Raw genomic sequence first — 19,271 nt, forward strand, 5'->3', positions numbered from 1 at the left:
GGTACTTCATTCCCTGCATAAAAATAATTACTGTTTGTGATTCTAGCCATAACATAATATAATAAGCTAATGAAATAATGATAATAATAATAATTTATTATTATTATTATTTGTAACGCGACAGCCCATGTAGGGCCGAAGCCGAATTAATGATCATCCAATCTATAAGTATGGGAGCAATGTATGATCAGTACGATGATTCCCTAGCTGTTACAGCTGTTTTCGAAACCGGATTTCGTTACCTCACCAAATTCACCACGATGCTAGGTGGGTACGGGATTCATATAGGCCTACTGGCCGAAATTTCGTGAGAAAACTCCCTCCTCATAAGCAATCGAACCAGCGCGCATTCCGTAATGCGAGTCCAGGTAAGATGCATTAGTCCATGACGCTACGGTGCAGAGCTATGTCAGGCATATTCAGGGACAGTTACGCCGAAAATTTCTTTTTACATTATTTACAAGAACGTTATTTGACATAACTGTCGTAAATGAATAAACTTTGTTCGAAATTGTACGGAATTCTCAAAATATTACATAATAAAGCACTCATAGATAACTAAACTGCCAAATTAGCACCGCACTCAGAACTCAACTGCTTACGTAAATGGTTATCAGCTAGCATAACTCGTGTCGGTCGACCTTGATTACGCTGGAAATACCTATAGTTCGAGTAGTTTTAACCGGACGATATCCGACAGATGTAAATACATCTATGTATATTCCTATATTATATGTATTTGTGCTTATACAAATGAATATAGGTGTATTTATACGGAAAGCATGGACAGGTATCTAGATGTAAATGGACGTAGGGATATAAAGGTAACAGAAATGCAGATTATCTACGGTATTTAAATATTTATACGTCTTACAGGTTTGCGCAAATACTTAAATAGGCCTATTACTTATTAGCAACACAAAAAATGGTTCTTGCGGCTTGCACAGAGCGATTTCATATAAACCTTTACAATTTTAGTGAATATTATTTCCCCCTCGAAGTTAGTATAAACTTAAAATTGATTTGAATGATCTCACTGACTCTGGGAGAATTTATATTGGTACCTCTACTATGCACTGTTTACTATTATGACTATTGTTGCGTATTACTAATTAGTTCGCAGCCTTTAGTGTTTGCAGTTCTCAATTCGGCAGTATGTATTATTGTGGAAACGTATTGGAAGACAAATTCCTTTATTCAAACACAACGGGCATTTCGAAGAGAATTCGGTGTGCGTAATGTTCCAACCAGAACGGCAAGAAAGCTGGAGACAACTCCTCAGCGAGAGTGGAAAACACAGATCTGGAATTAGTGAAGATTGTGTTGATGTTGATCGTCGACGTTTATTGAACTCACCAAAGAAATCATTGCGCCGATTGAGCTAAGAGAGAGAATACGAACATAGGCTACGTCTAACGATTCCATGAAACTTATAACCAACTTCTGCGGTGACCGCCTGTTCTAAAAAAAATCTGTTGCACGCGAGATCACATAACCTGACCTCTTCGGACTTCTTGTTATGGGGCTAGCTAAAGGGCAGAGTATACAAGAATAAACTGCAGTCACTTCCTGAAGTACCTGAGCCCATTAAGAATGAAATCAGCAACATTGACGAGGGTACACTTCGGTGAACGTCACGAAACATAGTTCGACGAGCATAGTTGTGTATGGACGCAAGGTGGAAGACATTTTAAACATTTACTCTGAGGAATCTACCACAGTTACTCTGTAATTCAGAACTGATTGCACACGTTTGCTATTATTGGTTCAGAAGATATGTCATTAAAATTGTAAAGGCTTAGCTGAATAGTTGTGTATAATATTAATAAAAATTGACAACCTAACAATGTAAAGAGAAAGGCAGTAAATTGTACAGAACTACAATTTCTTGACTATGTCATACAATATTCAAGGTGCAGCATCCGATCTGTTCACAACGGTCCTGTACAACGGGTACGGGGCACCCCCGGGCTTCTGCTTCGACGTTCTATGCGCAGACACGCCATTCATAGACGACAAAAGAAGTGCAGATTACAATGTAGATCAAAAGGTGAGTCCAGCATTAAATAGAAGAGGTAACTAATACGTCATTAACAATTAAACCCCAGATTTGGACATCTTAAAACTTTTACTCAATTTTATATTAGATTAAAGTTTTACACGTTTTCGTTTATGATTAAAATTTGTATTACGCAACTAATTCACAATTACGTAGTTGACGTAGATTTGGAAGGTCACACAGAAAGTTTGTAACTTGTATACAGAGATTAGCAAGTAGGCTGGTTCACGCCAGCATATACAACTCTGTCCCTACTAACACACATAAAAATAAAACCGCTTTCACGTAAAAATGGCGAACATCCTTGGTTTTTCTGAACCGATACATGCGCAGACCTCGCACCTCGCAGTTTTAGAAACCACTCACTATAACTCGTGCAGTACGGATTTGTGAGAGGCGGACCTCGCATGCGTCGGTTCAGAAAAACCAGGGCTTTAAGTAGTTTATGTAGAGTCATGGATGGACGGGAGGATGGATGGATGGATGGATGGATGTATGTATGAATGGATAATCTAGTCTAACTCGTACATTGGAACTAAAAACCTCTATAATATTAACTAACATATGCCACCGTACATTACAAAAGCAGGAATGCTAATTTTGTGTGTTAACTCGTCCTATAATTAATTATAGTCATAGAATTTTACTTCTATAAAACTTGAAAAAAAAAATTACAGTGACAAATATAAACTTGGTACAATATACGTACGCTACAATTTTACTTGTATTTATTTATTCCATTTATTTTTTCCTTTAACATCCATGGTCATATCGTGTGTTTAGGATGCGTGGATGTATCGCTTTGCTGTTGTAGAGCTCCTGTTTCTAATGTGTGTTGTAAATGATGCTACATGTTTATTAATTTCATTACAAAATATAATTATCTTATCGTTACAGGTACAAGATTTTGTGAACTACGTACGTGAACAAGCTTCTCACTACACTTCCAGCAACATCATTCTAACGATGGGCAGTGATTTCTATTATCAAGACGCCAACATGTGGTATAAGAACCTGGATAAGCTGATCAAGTACGTAAAACAATACTTATAATAATATAACCAGATAAGTTGTTCGAAGTCTATATTTCCACCAATAATTAATTAAGTCTAAGAGTCTATTATAATAGGAGTCTATTATAATATATAGAACAAACAAAACTGGTTCCATCATATTGCCCGTACTACTGAAGACGGGAGAATAAAACAAGTATTGCACCATCACCCAAAAGGAAAACGTGGCATAGGAAGACCCAGATGTCGATGAGAACAGAATCTTTGACACGAAACAGGTCTAAATGGCCTATCTTGATAGTTGATGGTGATGATGATGATGATGATGATGATGATGATCTTTCCATTAGATCTTACAGCCATAAAATAATAATAATAATAATAATAATAATAATAATAATAATAATAATAATAATAATAGTAATAATAATAATTACTTACTTACAAATGGCTTTTAAGGAACCCGCAGGTTCATTGCCGCCCTCACATAAGCCCGACATCGGTCCTCATCCTGTGCAAGATTAATCCAGTCTCTATCATCATATCCCATCTTCCTCAAATCCATTTTAATATTATCTTCCCATCTACGTCTCGGCCTCCCCAAAGGTCTTTTTCCCTCCGGTCTCGCAACTAACACTCTATATACATTTCTGGATTCGCCCATACGTGCTACATGCCCTGCCTAATTATTATTATTGCTGTTGCTATTATTATTATTATTATTATTATTATTATTATTATTATTATTATTATTATCATCATCATCATCATTTCATTAATACCACATTTCTGGTCTTCTTTCCTGGCAGGTATATCCCACTTTTGAAGTAAGGGCGCCTGCAAGGCGAAGTTACGTTACCCTGATTATATAATAGGATGATCATGATTATGTGGCGCCAAGAAAGGTCTTACACCTAAATATAACCGAAATTCTAGAGCATGAACAAACACACAAGAACAATTTCCTTTACGAAAAAATCACTGTGTTCGAACAGGAAATCGAACCCGGGATCTCATGAATTGTAGCCAGAAGCTCTTATCACTAGACTACTAGGCTTATGATTGTGGTGATGATGATTATCATTATTATTATTATTATTATTATTATTATTATTATTATTATTACTTTAGGTATGTTAACGCCGCTGATAGTAGTCTCAACGTCATCTACTCCACGCCGTCCTGCTATCTGAAGGCTGTAAACGATGAAGGTCTAACCTACACGACAAAAGAAGATGACTTCTTCCCTTACGCCAGCGACCCTAACTCATACTGGACTGGCTACTTCACCTCCAGACCCACAGTAAAACGTTTCGAAAGGCTGGGCAACAATTTCCTGCAGGTAGTTAATCTAACTAGAGCAAGACTGTGAATTCCAAATAAAATATAATACATAAATATGACGCTTTAATTATCGAAGAATGGAAAAGTCTATGAATTTAGTCTCTCAGTCGATGGATAATATCACTTGAGAGAACTGGAAGTGTAACATAAATTAAATTGTAACTTTTTCAAACACTTATAATTGTCAGAAATAATGTAAGTGATCAGAAATAACGTAAATACATAAATATTTTATGAAGTAATGTCCATTCTAAGTAATCAAGAAAAAAAAAGAAGATACGTGCGATGCACCCATGAGGCACTCTAAGCTAAAGGATCATCCATTTGGAAAGACATAAAATAAAACCGCTGTAACATAAGACAGTCACTACCTATTTATTTTTGAGTAATCTGTAAATACAAGGTGCAATCAATATATTTCCGAACTGCACTTGTATTTACCGTACCTTTAAACATAAATCCACATGTTAATAAAGGTCATTGCTTCTATGCCTGTAGACTGAGTCTATCAAACAGCGTCAGATTAGCTTTAAGAACTGAGCTTCTACAGGTGATTTTGTGCAAACGTGTCAATGAACTATTGCGATTTATCCTGAAATATTTCCATGTATATACTTATGGTTAGTCTTCTTCTCTGCCTTTCAAGTGATGCATTCAGTATAGATTCGAGGCGTTTTCCTGGATCTATATAACTTCTCCATTTCCTATTTTTTGTGTATGCCTACATTCAAGGCAGTCCGGAGACTTATTGATTGCCCCTTGAACATTCTAGAAGGATTGGAGTTTTTACCACATTACACATCAGCGTACCACCATTCTGTACACAACAAATTTACACAGTGGGGCTAATCTCTGCCAGCAACAACTCCGACAGACCACGGCCCTTTAGTCCGGATTACATCGGTCCCTAATCTCTGCCATTATTTGTGATCTGATACCTCAGTGTCATTTTATTTAGGCTTAATGGTGAAAGAATTTTTGCTTTCAGATCATCAATGTCTCTGACTTGCTATGCATTGGCATTTTTGTTTTAAAACCTCTAAAAAAGAAATCGGTTCATGTGAGGTCTGGAGAATGTGGAGGCTGCGTAATTGGCCCACAGTAACAGCGCTAATTGATGGCGAATATTATTAATAAAATCACAAATTATTTTTTTAATAGATGGTGAGCCATCCCGTTATAACACATTGTCTTTGTGGTTCTTCTGTTGTAGCTGTGATATGAAGAACAAATATGATCAATTTCTGCAGATCGGGTAATGGCTAAGAACGTTTCATGCGGTAGAGCAGAGTTTTATATAATATTGACAAGTTTCTCTATACTATAGTCGTCTGTGCGGACAGTCGTCTAAGACTATTCTTGGGACTCGTCATAGCAACTCTTACAATAGCTTCGGTTTCGATAACACGCCTACGTCCACTATGCATAGCGTGTTAACAAATTGTAATTCGAAGCTCTGCGAACACCATACGGAAGACGAAAACATCGTTAAACTGATGTTACACTTTGAAATCCTGTAAAACAAAATAAGAATTTGACTCCTCACCTTGCAGTAAATTGTATTTTGTTTATGTCGGTAACAGGAAGTGTGATTTAATTTATTCTCAAAAAATGATATAAAACTCCTCCGCTATAATATCATATTAAAACTAATATATATTTGATCATTTCTGATATAATTTTATAGAAATTTCATTTTATATGCTCTCAAACAGATCACATATTATTATTATTATTATTATTATTATTATTATTATTATTATTATTATTATTATTATTATTTCTGGTTCTCTTGAATTTTTACAACTTTTGACATCACAGTTAAAGTGCAATGACCCATATTTGCTCCTCTTCCCCTCCACCACCCTCCCAAATTCCCACTACTCCTACCACTACCAATATTATCATCACCATCACTACTACTAGAACTGATACTAGAATTGCCAGGGGCGTATTTTGCGGGCTACCGGGGCTACCGGTGGTAGCCCAAGGAAATTACAAAAAAAAGGTTATAATATAACATAATGTAATAATTTTGTATTATTAGTTTTACCATAGTAATTACAATTAAAGTAATTGTTAGATATATTTTGTGTAATAATAGGGTCAGCGGTAGCCCAAACCCTTTACCCAGTAGTGGTAGTAGTAGTAGTAGTAGTTCTAGACTCTAGAACTACTACTACTACTACTACCACTACTACTACCACTTCTAATAGCAATAACATACCACTACTACTCCTGCTACCACTGCTAATCTCAACTTCTCTCTCGAGAATGGAAGCTACTCGTGTTGCATTTGTTACCAGAATTTATGTGACAAAAAGCGTTTATTGTTACTTAAATTTTTGGTTAAATAAAGTTATTTATGACATATCATACCACAGTCTAGTATATACAGCCACGCAGCTCAATACGTAGTAAATATGCATCCATGGATAGTTGCTAACCCCTAGGATGGTTACTATTGCCTAATCACAGACAACACGAAATAGTACCTGCAGTCTTTTGTTCCTAGTAACCTCACCACTCAAGCTTCGTGACTGTATATACTATATACTAACCGTACTTGAAACTAAGGTATGTATATATATATATATATATATATATATATATTTTTTTTTTTTTAATTTAGGTTGCCAAGCAACTCGAGGCTATGACGCAGCTTGGACAGCAAGGAGAATCAGCGTTGGACAGTCTGAGGGAGGCCATGGGAGTAATGCAGCACCACGACGCTGTAACAGGCACTGAGAAACAACACGTTGCTCAGGACTATGCGAGGCTCTTGTCTAGCGCGATGGAAGAAGCGCGGGAGGCAGCCGAAGTTGCACTGAAGTATGTATAATATTTTATAACGTCGATAGAACTTTTTTGTTTAATTTTATTTAGAGTCGCTTTAACTACAATAGTCATATCGCGACTTTATTACGGATGCGATGCCATTTTGTCTGAAGTTTGGAGTTCTATCTAACCCGGAGACATCCGATGCCCCGATCTGGGGTGCTCTCTCACCATCACGACATCTGCCGTGTTGGCTGGACGCTTAAACCCCCGACCGAAGCACCATCTATCTCCTGGCTGGACATTTAAACTCTCACTTGAGAGGCGCCATCTCGTGTACAATGTTGCAACTGTTACGATGGCTGCATTACTGTAATACTATTATTGTCAGAAGGTTGTGGGTCTGTTTTTCGTGAAAATTATTAGATACCAATCCGGCATTTGCCGTTATTACTGGAAATATACATTATAACAGGTTGAGAGAACCACAAAGAAACCTCAACGAGGTTGGCCGCGTCGGAGTTTGAACTCAGGACCCCCCCCCCCCCAATACGAGTCTCAAACGCAACCGTCTAAGCTAGCACTCCCGGTAGTGGTTAAATCTTCCTTAATCATTTCTGAATTCCATAAACTTTATTTAAAAATACGAACTTTCAGAAACTGAAATCTAATCCCTAGTTGTCAAAGGAATCCCAAATAGAATTTTCAATTGCGATCATAAATGCCAAACTTTCTTTCGTCTGAACGAGAATGATGTCTTCCACTGCGAACTCTGAACTTCCACGTCTGAGTTTTATCTCAGATCATGTGTAACAGCTCACACCTATGTTAAAATCGGCAGCACTTTGAAGAGAACAACCGCCAGGATCGCCACCCGTCCGCAGTAAACGAACACGAGATGGCAGTACAGTCGCTAATTCAATTCACATGGGAGTTACAACGTGACTCCTTATGTAACAACTAGATGGCAGCATAGCAAACCTGACAAAAGTTTAACAGTCAAAGCCTATAAGGCCGAGCAATCTGGGTATATATGATCTAGGGTTTTACCCACACATGAAATTTTCATCATCTGTCAGAGAAAGCAAAGACTGAAATTCAACGGTCGAACAATTTCCACAGAATAATGCAATGATTTTGATTCTGGGCCTCATACAGAAGGTGTAAAACGTGCTTCGCAGTGACGTATCTGATATTAATTTCTTTTTGCAAGGATCGTTTGAACCGACCCGAAAGGGAAAAAGAGATTTCTGCTGCTATTTCTTTCTTCGTCAGATTAAGATTGATTTGTCCTAATATACTAATATGTAAGTCACGCAATTTATCCACGATTTTGTTTTTAAAAGCAGTTATTAATATCCTTCTTTTAAAAAGTAGACTGCACGAAGTTTTATGTAACTTTCCCAAATCACAAACCTAAATTTTAAGTCCTTGTGCGTAGCTCGAATTGAGATGTTTTTGCCTTATGATCAAACCTTAAAAACAGTACTTCACTTATTCACCACCTCACGGTAAATTGAACATAATATAAGAGAATTTTTTTATGACTTAGCATCCAACTTGATGATTGTTTTGACACGCCCATCCTTGAATCACTAGTAACGGTAGACGTGGGAAGCAGAAATGGTTTAAAAACAATTCGACTGCCCTAACTGTTGAAGCTATGTTGAAGCAGTGATCCTGAATAGTCTTAAAAAGTTGAATTTAAATAGTGAGATTTATGTAGTAAATGCGAAGAATATTTGTAACTAAAATTTTTCGTATGAATATGGACAACGAAATGTTCTTATTTATGGACTCCTCTTTTGTCTCAGAGGTTTACTTTCGCAAGGTGCTATGAGGTTTTCACAGATTACAGCCATCAGTCCCCCTTCAAAGAGGACACGGACTGGAATTGTCCTCGCACGCAGGCCGCTCGGGTGGGCCACTTGTATTACCCTGAATGGAATTGTATGCATGTCTTAAGGCCCTCCGCGCTATAGATTCCCCTGCGCGACGCCTCCTCACTCCCCTACAGCATGATGACTGATCCCTTTACCTTTCCCGCGTTTGCCTCACCGCGGTCACCTTATCCTCGGTCCCACGAGCTAACACGAGCCCAGTGGAGAGCCTACATGGCATAGGCTACCACCAGTAACGAATGACCACATATCCGCGGGGTCCAAGTTCAGTGGCGGCCCGCAGCCGATTCTACATTGGAGCAAGCCCTAAGCCTAGGAAAGAAACGGGGATAATGATGAGAATGGGGGAAGTGTAATTATGATGGCGAAATGAATCTCAAGTCCAACGCCGAAAATTACTCAGAAATTCTGCTTGGATTGGTTGAGGGAAAAGCCCGGAAAAAGCCAACCAGATAACTTGTCCCAACTAGGATTTGAACCCGGGCCCGCTCGTTTCATGGCCAGACGTGCTAACCGTTACCCCACACCTGTGGATTTATTATCCCCATAATAAAATATTTGACGCATAAGAAATCAATCCTATAAATTTGAAAACGGATGTGAAATAATGTAATGTCTCATTTTCGTATATTAGACCAAGCGAGGATATTTACAAATAAAAATTCAGTTCCGATTTTTCTTTGACGTACAATGACTTTCTTTCCAGCAATCTTCTATCAGACGGATCCACCAAAGTGGAAGTGCACAATTGTCTTGAGCTCAACGTGAGCAAATGCGACGTAAGTGAAAACGGGGGAGACCGCTTTGTGGTGACTGTATACAACCCTATAAGTCACCCTGTTTCACATGTAGTGCGGTTCCCAGTCAAAAGTGGAACCTACACCGTCCAAGATCCTAGTGGTAAGTTATAGCCTATACATCAACAATATTACCGTTTATTGTAATAGATATATGTAAAACCATCAATATGCTTTTACAAGATCTCAAGTCTGGCAGGACAAAGAACTCAAATTAATTTACCTCGACAATGTAATTCAGGATTTTATAAAGCTTTAAACCACTATTTAAATGCTTCATTGTTAGTAAAATGGAAATTTATAAGGATAATATTAACTTTAAACACTGGGTTAATATATTATATCTTGAAAGCAATATTATGTTAATGGATAAAGGTACTCAGTCATGAACTTAACTTTTACTAAATGCTTATTATTTATTACAGCATTAAAATTGATCTAATTTAATTTTAACGTGAAAATGTTAGTGCGTTTTACATTCGATAATTCTGGTCACACTTACTATTAATAATGACGTCATTAATTACAGTAGGCCTTGGATGACTGAAATTATGATATATTCATAACAAAGTAGTTTCTATAACAATTCATCCAACCGTGATAAAATATAAAGGGGAAGCAAATGTGAAATCGTAATGAGTTCATTATTAATCATATATAAATTGGGTGATTAATATAAATGCGATGGCATAAACTCAGAAATAGTTAATTTTACAAAGTATAATTTTAAAATACTTAACTGTGGCGTTGATTCCTGATTATAATAAAGTCCAGGATATCTTCAACAGCAACTCGCAATTTCGCAACGACTTTCATTACTATTATTATTATTATTATTATTATTATTATTATTATTATTATTATTATTATTATTATTATTACTTATTTAATTACTAATGGCTATTAAGGAACCCGCAGTCCATTGGTAATACTGGTTGGATTGGTGGCATAAATGCTTGTAAGGACTACAGGTCTTATAAAAAATTTGAGAACCACTCCATAAGTGATGTTTCACCCCTGTCCTTATACTTAGGTGAAACTCCTGATGTTTATACAGGGACCAAATGTCTGTGAAAAGTGAAGTTTTTACTGCAAACCCAATCTATCAATCTTTCAAACTGTGGATTATAAACAATTTGTCTGTCATGAAACTTTACATGAAATATTACCTATTTTGTAGGAAAAAATTAATTACTTCAGAATGGATTGATTTAGATCTGTGAATTTTGGGATGGAGTTAGACATATCTGGAAGACTTTTTGTGAAATTATTGCTTTTTGCTTAAAAAGTTTGTGGCAGTTCGTGCAGGGATTGCATTCCAGATTGTTATGTTTTTCCTTTAGGGAAAATTTCCATTTTATAAAATTCCATTGAGCTTGAAATTCGCGGTAAATGGACCCGGATCTGCCACTACCATTTACATCATAACATTGGGACTTGGTAACATTGGTCAATCAGCTTATTCCCTCCATTTTTATTAAGCAGCTGTGGAGTTTGCTGTAGGCCTAAGTGTGGAAAGGTTGGATTTCTTCCTTAAAAAAATAGGCTGACATTCGATGACGTGAAGTCTCAGATTATTGAGATGTGGAAGAATATTGGAAATAATATCTAGCTCCATTCCAAAATTCAATGATCTAAGTCAACCCATTGTGGAATAATTATTTTTTTTTGTACAAAATACTGTAATTCTTCAATAAGTTTTACAACAGACAAATTGTTAAGTAATCCACAGTCTCTTTATAAAGATCAGAGGTTTCGCCTAAGTATAAGGACAGGGGTGAAACATCACTTATCGAGGAGTGTCCTTAAACTTTTGGAAAGATCTGTATGAAATTTTTTTTGTTTTGAAATATATATATATATATATATATATATATATTCGTTATAAAAATAGCTTTATAACTTTATCGTACTTATACGTAAAGTAAATACAATAAATTAATTATTTTTACTAATGTACTAATAAAATAAAATACAAAAATAAATAGAATTGTAATACTTTGTATGGTATTAACTTTGACTTACAATTTTAACGGAAAATAACTGCATTCATTCTTGCAAAAGGAGGAAAAATAACATTAGATACTCTTTCACAATAAATTTTACGAAATCACAGAAGTCAAAACTTAAATATTTTGTACCAATATTGTAATGTTTTTATTAAGAGTTGTAACAATCCGCAAGACCACTCGACCTCTTCATCGGACGAAAATTATGGTCCTTCATTCTCAACTCGTTCTGGTGCATCATCCTTGTATCGGAGTTTCCATTGTACCGAAACCAACTTTTCGGTTGTTTCCAGAGAAAGTAGATCGGCGTGATTTAAAATTTGAGCGAATTGCTCATGGACATCAGACAAAATAGCATTATCTGCCTTAGCAGTGTTAATAGCTGCCGACATGGGTCCTTTGAGATAGGTTCTAGAATAGAGCCCTGCATAACCGGTTACGAAAAATAGAACAGACAGATTGCTACTGAACGTCTGACGCTATAGACAGTATGCGAAGCTCTTCCGTCTCGCGGAGTAGTCCAATGTTCGGTTTAACGAATGTCCGAGTCTCACTCGGTTGGACTGCTCTGGATCATGAACAACAGATATATTGAGCCATCCAGAAGGTCCAAGGATACTTGCAAGGACGCGATTATCATCGTGTACCTTTCAAATGATATTTCTTTCTCTCTCCTCATTGACTGAAGCACGCATCATGAAACTACAATCATTGGAATTGAGAGAGTGCTTTTATTTTTGTTAATAACTTGTTATTTCCCTAAAAACGATTTATCAGAGAAATAATAATACATCCAATCAATTAGAATAATTAAAAGACATAGGCTATATTATAAACTACTCTTTCAGAGGTAGCCTATGTATTTTGAGTTTAAAGTATGAACGTTACAATAATAAGTGTGTTCATATTTGCTCTTCTCTTTCATAAGTAGGCCTAATTGTAATTTATTTTATTATTTGTTTAGACGTCAGATTTCATATATGCATAACGCTTATTTCCTTTGTTATTACCGGTGTCCATTAGTTGATTGATATATTAGTTATGAAGATAAATGTACCAAATTGTACAATCAATTATAACCCTATTTCAAGCTAACTTACTTACTTATGGCTTTTAAGGAACCCGCGGGTTCATTGCTGCTCTCAAATAAGTCCGCCATCGGTCCCTATCCTGTGCAAGATTAATCCAGTCTCTATCATCATATCCCACTTCCCTCAAGTCCATTTTATTATTATCCTCCCATATACGTCTCGGCCTTCTCAAAGGTCTTTTTCCCTCCGGCCTACCGACTAACACTCTATATGCATTTCTGGATTCGCACATATGTGCCACATGCACTGCCCATCTCAAACGTCTGGATTTAATTTTCCTCATTATGTCAGGTGAAGAATACAATGCGTTGTGTAGCTATCTCCTGTAACTTCATCCCTCTTAGCCCCAAATATTTTCCTATGAATGTCAAGCTAAGCCTTTTTTTAATTAAGAAAAGTAAATTTCCTTCAATTACTCTAATTGTGTAGCTACAAAATGTCAAAGTTCCTGTATGGTGAAATGCTCTTGGTATTTTGTCCTCTATATCGGTGGTTCTATCTAGCCAGGAGCAACCGCTTCAAGACCGGATATTCGAACGAATGTCCAACCTCGCCGGTTGATCTGGAATCGGTCGAATATAAACCGTTGTAAGCGCTGTTCTGCAGCACTCTGTTCTAGAAGCATCTTACTACGTGAAGAAATGAGTAGGCTACTTCTCAATTTGAGACAAGTTGCCTGATGTTTATATGCCCAACAGAGAAAGTTGCGGTAGTGAAGATTGCGTCGTTTTATAGGTCTTACTTACTTACTTACTTACTTACTTACTTACTTACTTTCTTACTTACTTACTTACTTACTTACTTACTTACTAGCTTTTAAGGTACCCGGAGGTTCATTGCAGCCCTCACTTAAGCCCGCAATTGGTCCCTATCCTGAGCAAGATTAATCCAGTCTCTGTCATCATATGCCATCTCCCTCAAATCCATTTGAATATTATCTTCCCATCTACGTCTCGGCCTCCCCAAAGGTCTTTTTCCCTCCGGCCTTCCAACTAACACTCTATATGCATTTCTGGATGCGCCCATACGTGCTACATGCCCTACCCATCTCAAACGTCTGGATTTAATATTCCTAATTATGTCAGGGGAAGAATACAATGCGTGCAGTTCTGTGTTGTGTAACTTTCTCCATTCTCCTATAACTTCATCCCTCTTAGACCCAAATATCTTCCTAAGCACCTTATTCTCAAACACCCTTAACCTATGTTCCTCTCTCAAAGGGAGAGTCCAAGTTTCACAACAATAAAGAACAACCGGTAATATAACTGTTTTATAAATTCTAACTTTCATATTTTTTGACATTATGGGGCTACTATAATTAATGCAATATTATACAATGTTTGTTGGTATGATACGGTATTATGCTGTATTTTTACAACTCTAATCAAGAATATCAAACGTTGCGCAGGCGCAGAGCAGCTGATCCAACTGGTGCCGATTCCCGACGCAGTTCTGAAGCTGCCGGAGAGGGAGCCTAGCACTGCTACTCACGATCTGGTATTCCGAGCAGTCGATTTGCCATCTCTCGGATTCCGCTCGTACTACGTCACTCGCGTCAGCGACGCCTTCGAGGAAGTGACACCCAGTGCCGACTCATCAATTGGCGACGCCGTAAGTTCAGAGTTTGTTTCAAATTTGTTTACTTTGCGACGCTTTATCAAATGTGACGGTTATCTAGCATCAGAGTAAAATGAAGGTGATATTGCCAGCGATTTGAGTTCAGAGTCCAGCGCCGAAAGTTACCCTGAATTTGCTCTAATGGATTGAGGGAAAACCCCGGAAAAATCTCAACCTAGTTACTTGTCCCAACCAGGATTTGAACCCGGGCCCGCTTGTTTCATTGTCGGACATGCTAACGTTATTCCACAGACCAATGATTGTTCTTCTTCCAGAATCTTCAAGCAGCAGTGGGCTCGGATGGCAAAGTGACTATTACCACAAGCGACGGGGTGAATGTCATCCAAGATTTCATGTATTACGAAGGGTTCATTGGTGATAATTGGGGATCTGATCACAGATCATCTGGAGCGTATATATTCAGACCGAAAACTTCAGACAAATTTGAAGTTTCAGATTCAGCAACTGCTGTGGTTTACAAAGGTATGTAGATTCAAAGATTCAGGTATTGTATACACTACGTAATAGCCAAGTGATTTCGAATGGATATTAGGAGACTGTTTTATGTCATCAAACATGAAAATTCTTGTAAGGTGTTATTTTTATTTTTAATTGTATTCAATTAACTGGATCCACTCATATTTAATTTCCCTCCTTTTCTTAAAATTGTACACAGATCTTCTGAAAGTAGATAGGTAAAACTACTTTCGATATTGATAAAAGATGTCCCTTCTTTATAAGAAATTAAGCTGTAATAATTCTCAGACTTGTATCAGAGAACATCTATTTGTGCCGCAAGACTTGGAAATAAAAATAATTAGCGCATCCTCAGTCACTGTAAAACTGTCACTCATTTCTTAAAAGTTGTACTTATTAAAGGGACAATATTCCCTATTACGGAATGAAACTTTGTGTATGTCGTGTGACTGTAGTTCTTTAATATATGGTATTATTATTATTATTATTATTATTATTATTATTATTATGTCCACCGTTGTGGCTGACGGGTTTGCGAGTCTAACTCCGAACCCAGCGGTCCAGGGTTCGATTCCCGGTCAGGACGAGTTGCCTGGGTGAAGTTTTCTCGGGGTTCTTTCCTCACTCCTATGGATAAATATCAGGTAACTTTATTGGAACCCCACTCATCTTCGCCACTTCTTTTCCTCCCCCATCATCCTATCCTCATCATCCCGTTTAGATTTTTCAAATCATTCTACCGACGACCTCCCGAAGCAGCTGACTCTCTCGATCGGCCTCCGTGGAATGTAGTTCAGCCACAGTCTAGTGTATACAATCACGAAGCTCAATATGTAGAAAATAAGCATCCATAGATAGTTGCTAACCACTAGGATCGTTACTATCGCCCCATTACAGGCAATGTGAAATAGTACCGGCACAGTCTATTGTTCCTAGTACCCTCAGTTTCGTGACTGTATATTATATTAGACTGTGGTTCAGCGATGTTGGATGGAATTCTGCAATGGCAGAGGCGGACCTACTCGGGGGAGGAGTTTCGCCTCGGACCGACAGGAGGGCCTTGGGGGAATTTGCCGAAGCAGTAATGGTATATGGATTCTGTCGGGTGTAGGGACCGGTCGTTAAGGGAGTCATGTGGTTAGGGCGTTGCGCGTAGGGGATCTGTGGCATGCAACTCATTTCAGATAGAGGGCTAGCGCAATAGATGTCAAAGGTCGCAGTGCTGGGCCATCCGTGCCTCCTCAGTTAAATATTCCATTATTATTATTATTATTATTATTATTATTATTATTATTATTATTATTATTATTGTTAATGACAACTATTTCAACAATTTTACAGGTGAAGTGGTAGAAGAAATACATCAAACATTCTCACCCTGGGTGAGTCAAATAGTGAGGATAAATAAAGGAGAAAACCACGTCGAGTTGGAATGGCTTGTAGGACCGATACCTATAGAGTAAGGAGAAATCGTGTCATTAAGTGACACTGGTTTTGTTTATTATACGTATTTTCCATAAAATAATAATAAATCTAGCCATAATCAAGTGTCTGCAGATTTAAACGAGCAGCATTCTTTTCACATAGCCTTGAAACTGTCGCCTTCTTTATTGTATTCATTAGGATAATGAATATTTTTGTCTTCAAATGACGTGTTATCAATGATTCAAGATTTAGACCGCTTTATAACCTTATGGTGCGGAATGTGGGGATGCTTCTACATTCAGTGATATAGGTTTCAATCAAATTTTATGCCTAATCAAAATATAATAAATATATCAACCATGTACGTTCTTGATACAATTGAACCCAAAGAAGAACCAAACTTCTTCCTATGGAATTGTTTGCTGACTTAGTCTCAATCTTTACTAACGGAGCTATAGAGGATAATACTATTAGTTAAATTCAATAACAATGAAATTAAGATTTTATTTTCATGAAGTCAATTTTTTGCATAATAGTCAACTCTATTGAAATACATATCAAATTGAAGCAAATGTTTTAAAATAAAAACTAGAGGGTGGAACCGGGATACTTTAGCAATCAATGTACACGAGCATTGACTATACCTTTTACACACTCGATACTAGGCACACACTGCGGACATAAACAAAGGTAGTACAGTCTGGTTATGATTGAAAATAAAGTGCATGAATACATACCTTATTCATGCAAGGTTCCGTCTTCTTCAGTTTTGTTGCCGGTATTACAATTAACAACAAAATACATCCGAAGATTTGCGAACTGAAACGTCCTGCGGGGATCACTCAAATAGTTTTTATATTTTGAGAACGACCGTTCAACATCACAGGATGTCAATGGTGAGTGCAAATAATACCACTGGTGTTTCGACATTGCACTTGTACACGTTACCAAATACAGTAGAGCGTCTCGTTTAGGCACAGTGAAAACGTAAAGAAAGTGCAGGTAACGTGTGGGAGAGGACGAGCCGTACGATAAACACGAGGGATGCACAAGGTTTTAGTTACAACATTTATGGCGGAGCATTAATTGAAATTATATTTTCTAAAAGCACACAAAACAAAGGAACACAAATTGTATAACTTTATCACACATATTTTAACAAACAAGCAATTGTCGTGTTGAAATAATTCAATATAACAAATCAAATTTTGCTTCTTATATGATGTTGCTTTCAAGCAGCATTTTTTATGGTCATAAATTTCATTCTCTGTATGACTAACATAATATCACCGTCTTCTATGGCCGAATTAACAAAACTACAGTATATTGGTCTGAAATGACAACACTATTTCCTAAACATAATAATTATCCCTTTTCAAATTTCAATTTATTCAGGTACAGTACAGAAGACGTTAATGTTATGTGAATCATACAGAGAATGAAATTCATGACCGTAAAAATGCTGCTTGAAAAGATCATCATATAGACTAAGTAGCAAAATTTGATTTGTTGTATTGAATTGTTTCAACATCACAATTCCTAGTTTGTTAAAATGTGTATATGATAATGTTATGCAATTTTTATTCTTTTATTTTGTGTGTTTTTGGAAAATATGTCAATTAATGTTAATTAATATAATTAATTATAACTAAAATATTTTGCATCCCTCGTGTTTACCATACGACTCGACCACCCCCCACACGTTACCTGCATTTTGTTTACGTTTTCACCGAGCCTAAACGAGACGCTCTACTGTATACGTAAACACTGTGACAAAAAACTTCGACACTAACGTCAGACAACTGTTCACTATGACTGCGCACAGTACTCTGCTGGCTTAGGTTCGGTTCCTACAGCGCGCAACGGGACGGCTGACAGGTCATGTTCTTAACAAAATTCACCTACGAGAGTAACGTCACATGTCTAAGCTCCGTTGTGCATCAACCTATTGCCGCCGTAAAGATATCCCAAGCCCGCCGTCTAATAATAACTATGTTACATTGAAATAGGACACTGATGGACCTACTATTGTTATAAAAACCATTGGCTATGATGCTGAAATGAAAATATGAGGAATGTTTATTAATCTAAAATAAATAACAACATATTACACAAAGATATTACCATGGATATCATAATGAATTTCCTATAACTTTTCTATAGTCATGGACATGCCTTAACATATTCACTTCATTCAGTCCCTTAATTTATCTAGAATCCCATCTGTACGGCCCTATTTAATTGAGATTCAATGGACATGACGCTGAATTGAATGTCTGTAGAGATGACTTGTCTTTTTCCGGAGACTATGTACAGTAGTGGCAAAAAAACCGGACCGACCCTTGTAGCTGATTTCAGAGCCTTGTTCACTCAAGATCACGATAGACTGGTAACTAAGACCTTAGTGATTCGAATCCTGGCTGGGATGGAAGCTTTTTTTTGTTCCTTATTCAAATTTATTCCCAATACTTTTCGATTGCAGCGATATTTTACTACTTAATTAACATATTATTCCCAGAACATGAATTTTACCAGCTTATTTTCTAATGACTTTCGAAATGGGCTACGTCAGCAGTCGAAACTACAACAATTTCAATAGATTACTCGCTATCTTGTGAATGCGGGCGTGTCATGCGCAGTGGCTCAATTCGGGGACTTTGATTATTCCGTCGGTCCGTTTTTTTTCCCACTATTGTACGTTTCTTCTATTAATGACAATAATACAATTAAGTTATTGTAGTAGTCTATATCATTTGCTGT

At 37.0% G+C, this 19,271-nt stretch overlaps 1 protein-coding gene across 1 annotated transcript in view; it reads left to right on the forward strand.

Annotated features, from left to right (window-relative positions):
* The window catches only part of LOC138712051 (lysosomal alpha-mannosidase-like), a 36,454-nt gene that overhangs the window by 10,308 nt on the left and 6,875 nt on the right, over positions 1-19,271 (forward strand). Inside the window, exons 6-13 of the mRNA XM_069843442.1 lie at positions 1,914-2,050; positions 2,957-3,090; positions 4,204-4,414; positions 7,049-7,248; positions 9,802-9,995; positions 14,401-14,603; positions 14,885-15,092; positions 16,428-16,545. Of these exons, the coding sequence (XP_069699543.1) occupies positions 1,914-2,050; positions 2,957-3,090; positions 4,204-4,414; positions 7,049-7,248; positions 9,802-9,995; positions 14,401-14,603; positions 14,885-15,092; positions 16,428-16,545 (1,405 nt within the window). The remainder of the gene's footprint in view (positions 1-1,913; positions 2,051-2,956; positions 3,091-4,203; positions 4,415-7,048; positions 7,249-9,801; positions 9,996-14,400; positions 14,604-14,884; positions 15,093-16,427; positions 16,546-19,271) is intronic.

The sequence above is a fragment of the Periplaneta americana genome, chromosome 13 (genome assembly GCF_040183065.1).
Source record: "Periplaneta americana isolate PAMFEO1 chromosome 13, P.americana_PAMFEO1_priV1, whole genome shotgun sequence".
Classification (NCBI taxonomy): Eukaryota; Metazoa; Arthropoda; class Insecta; order Blattodea; family Blattidae; genus Periplaneta; species Periplaneta americana.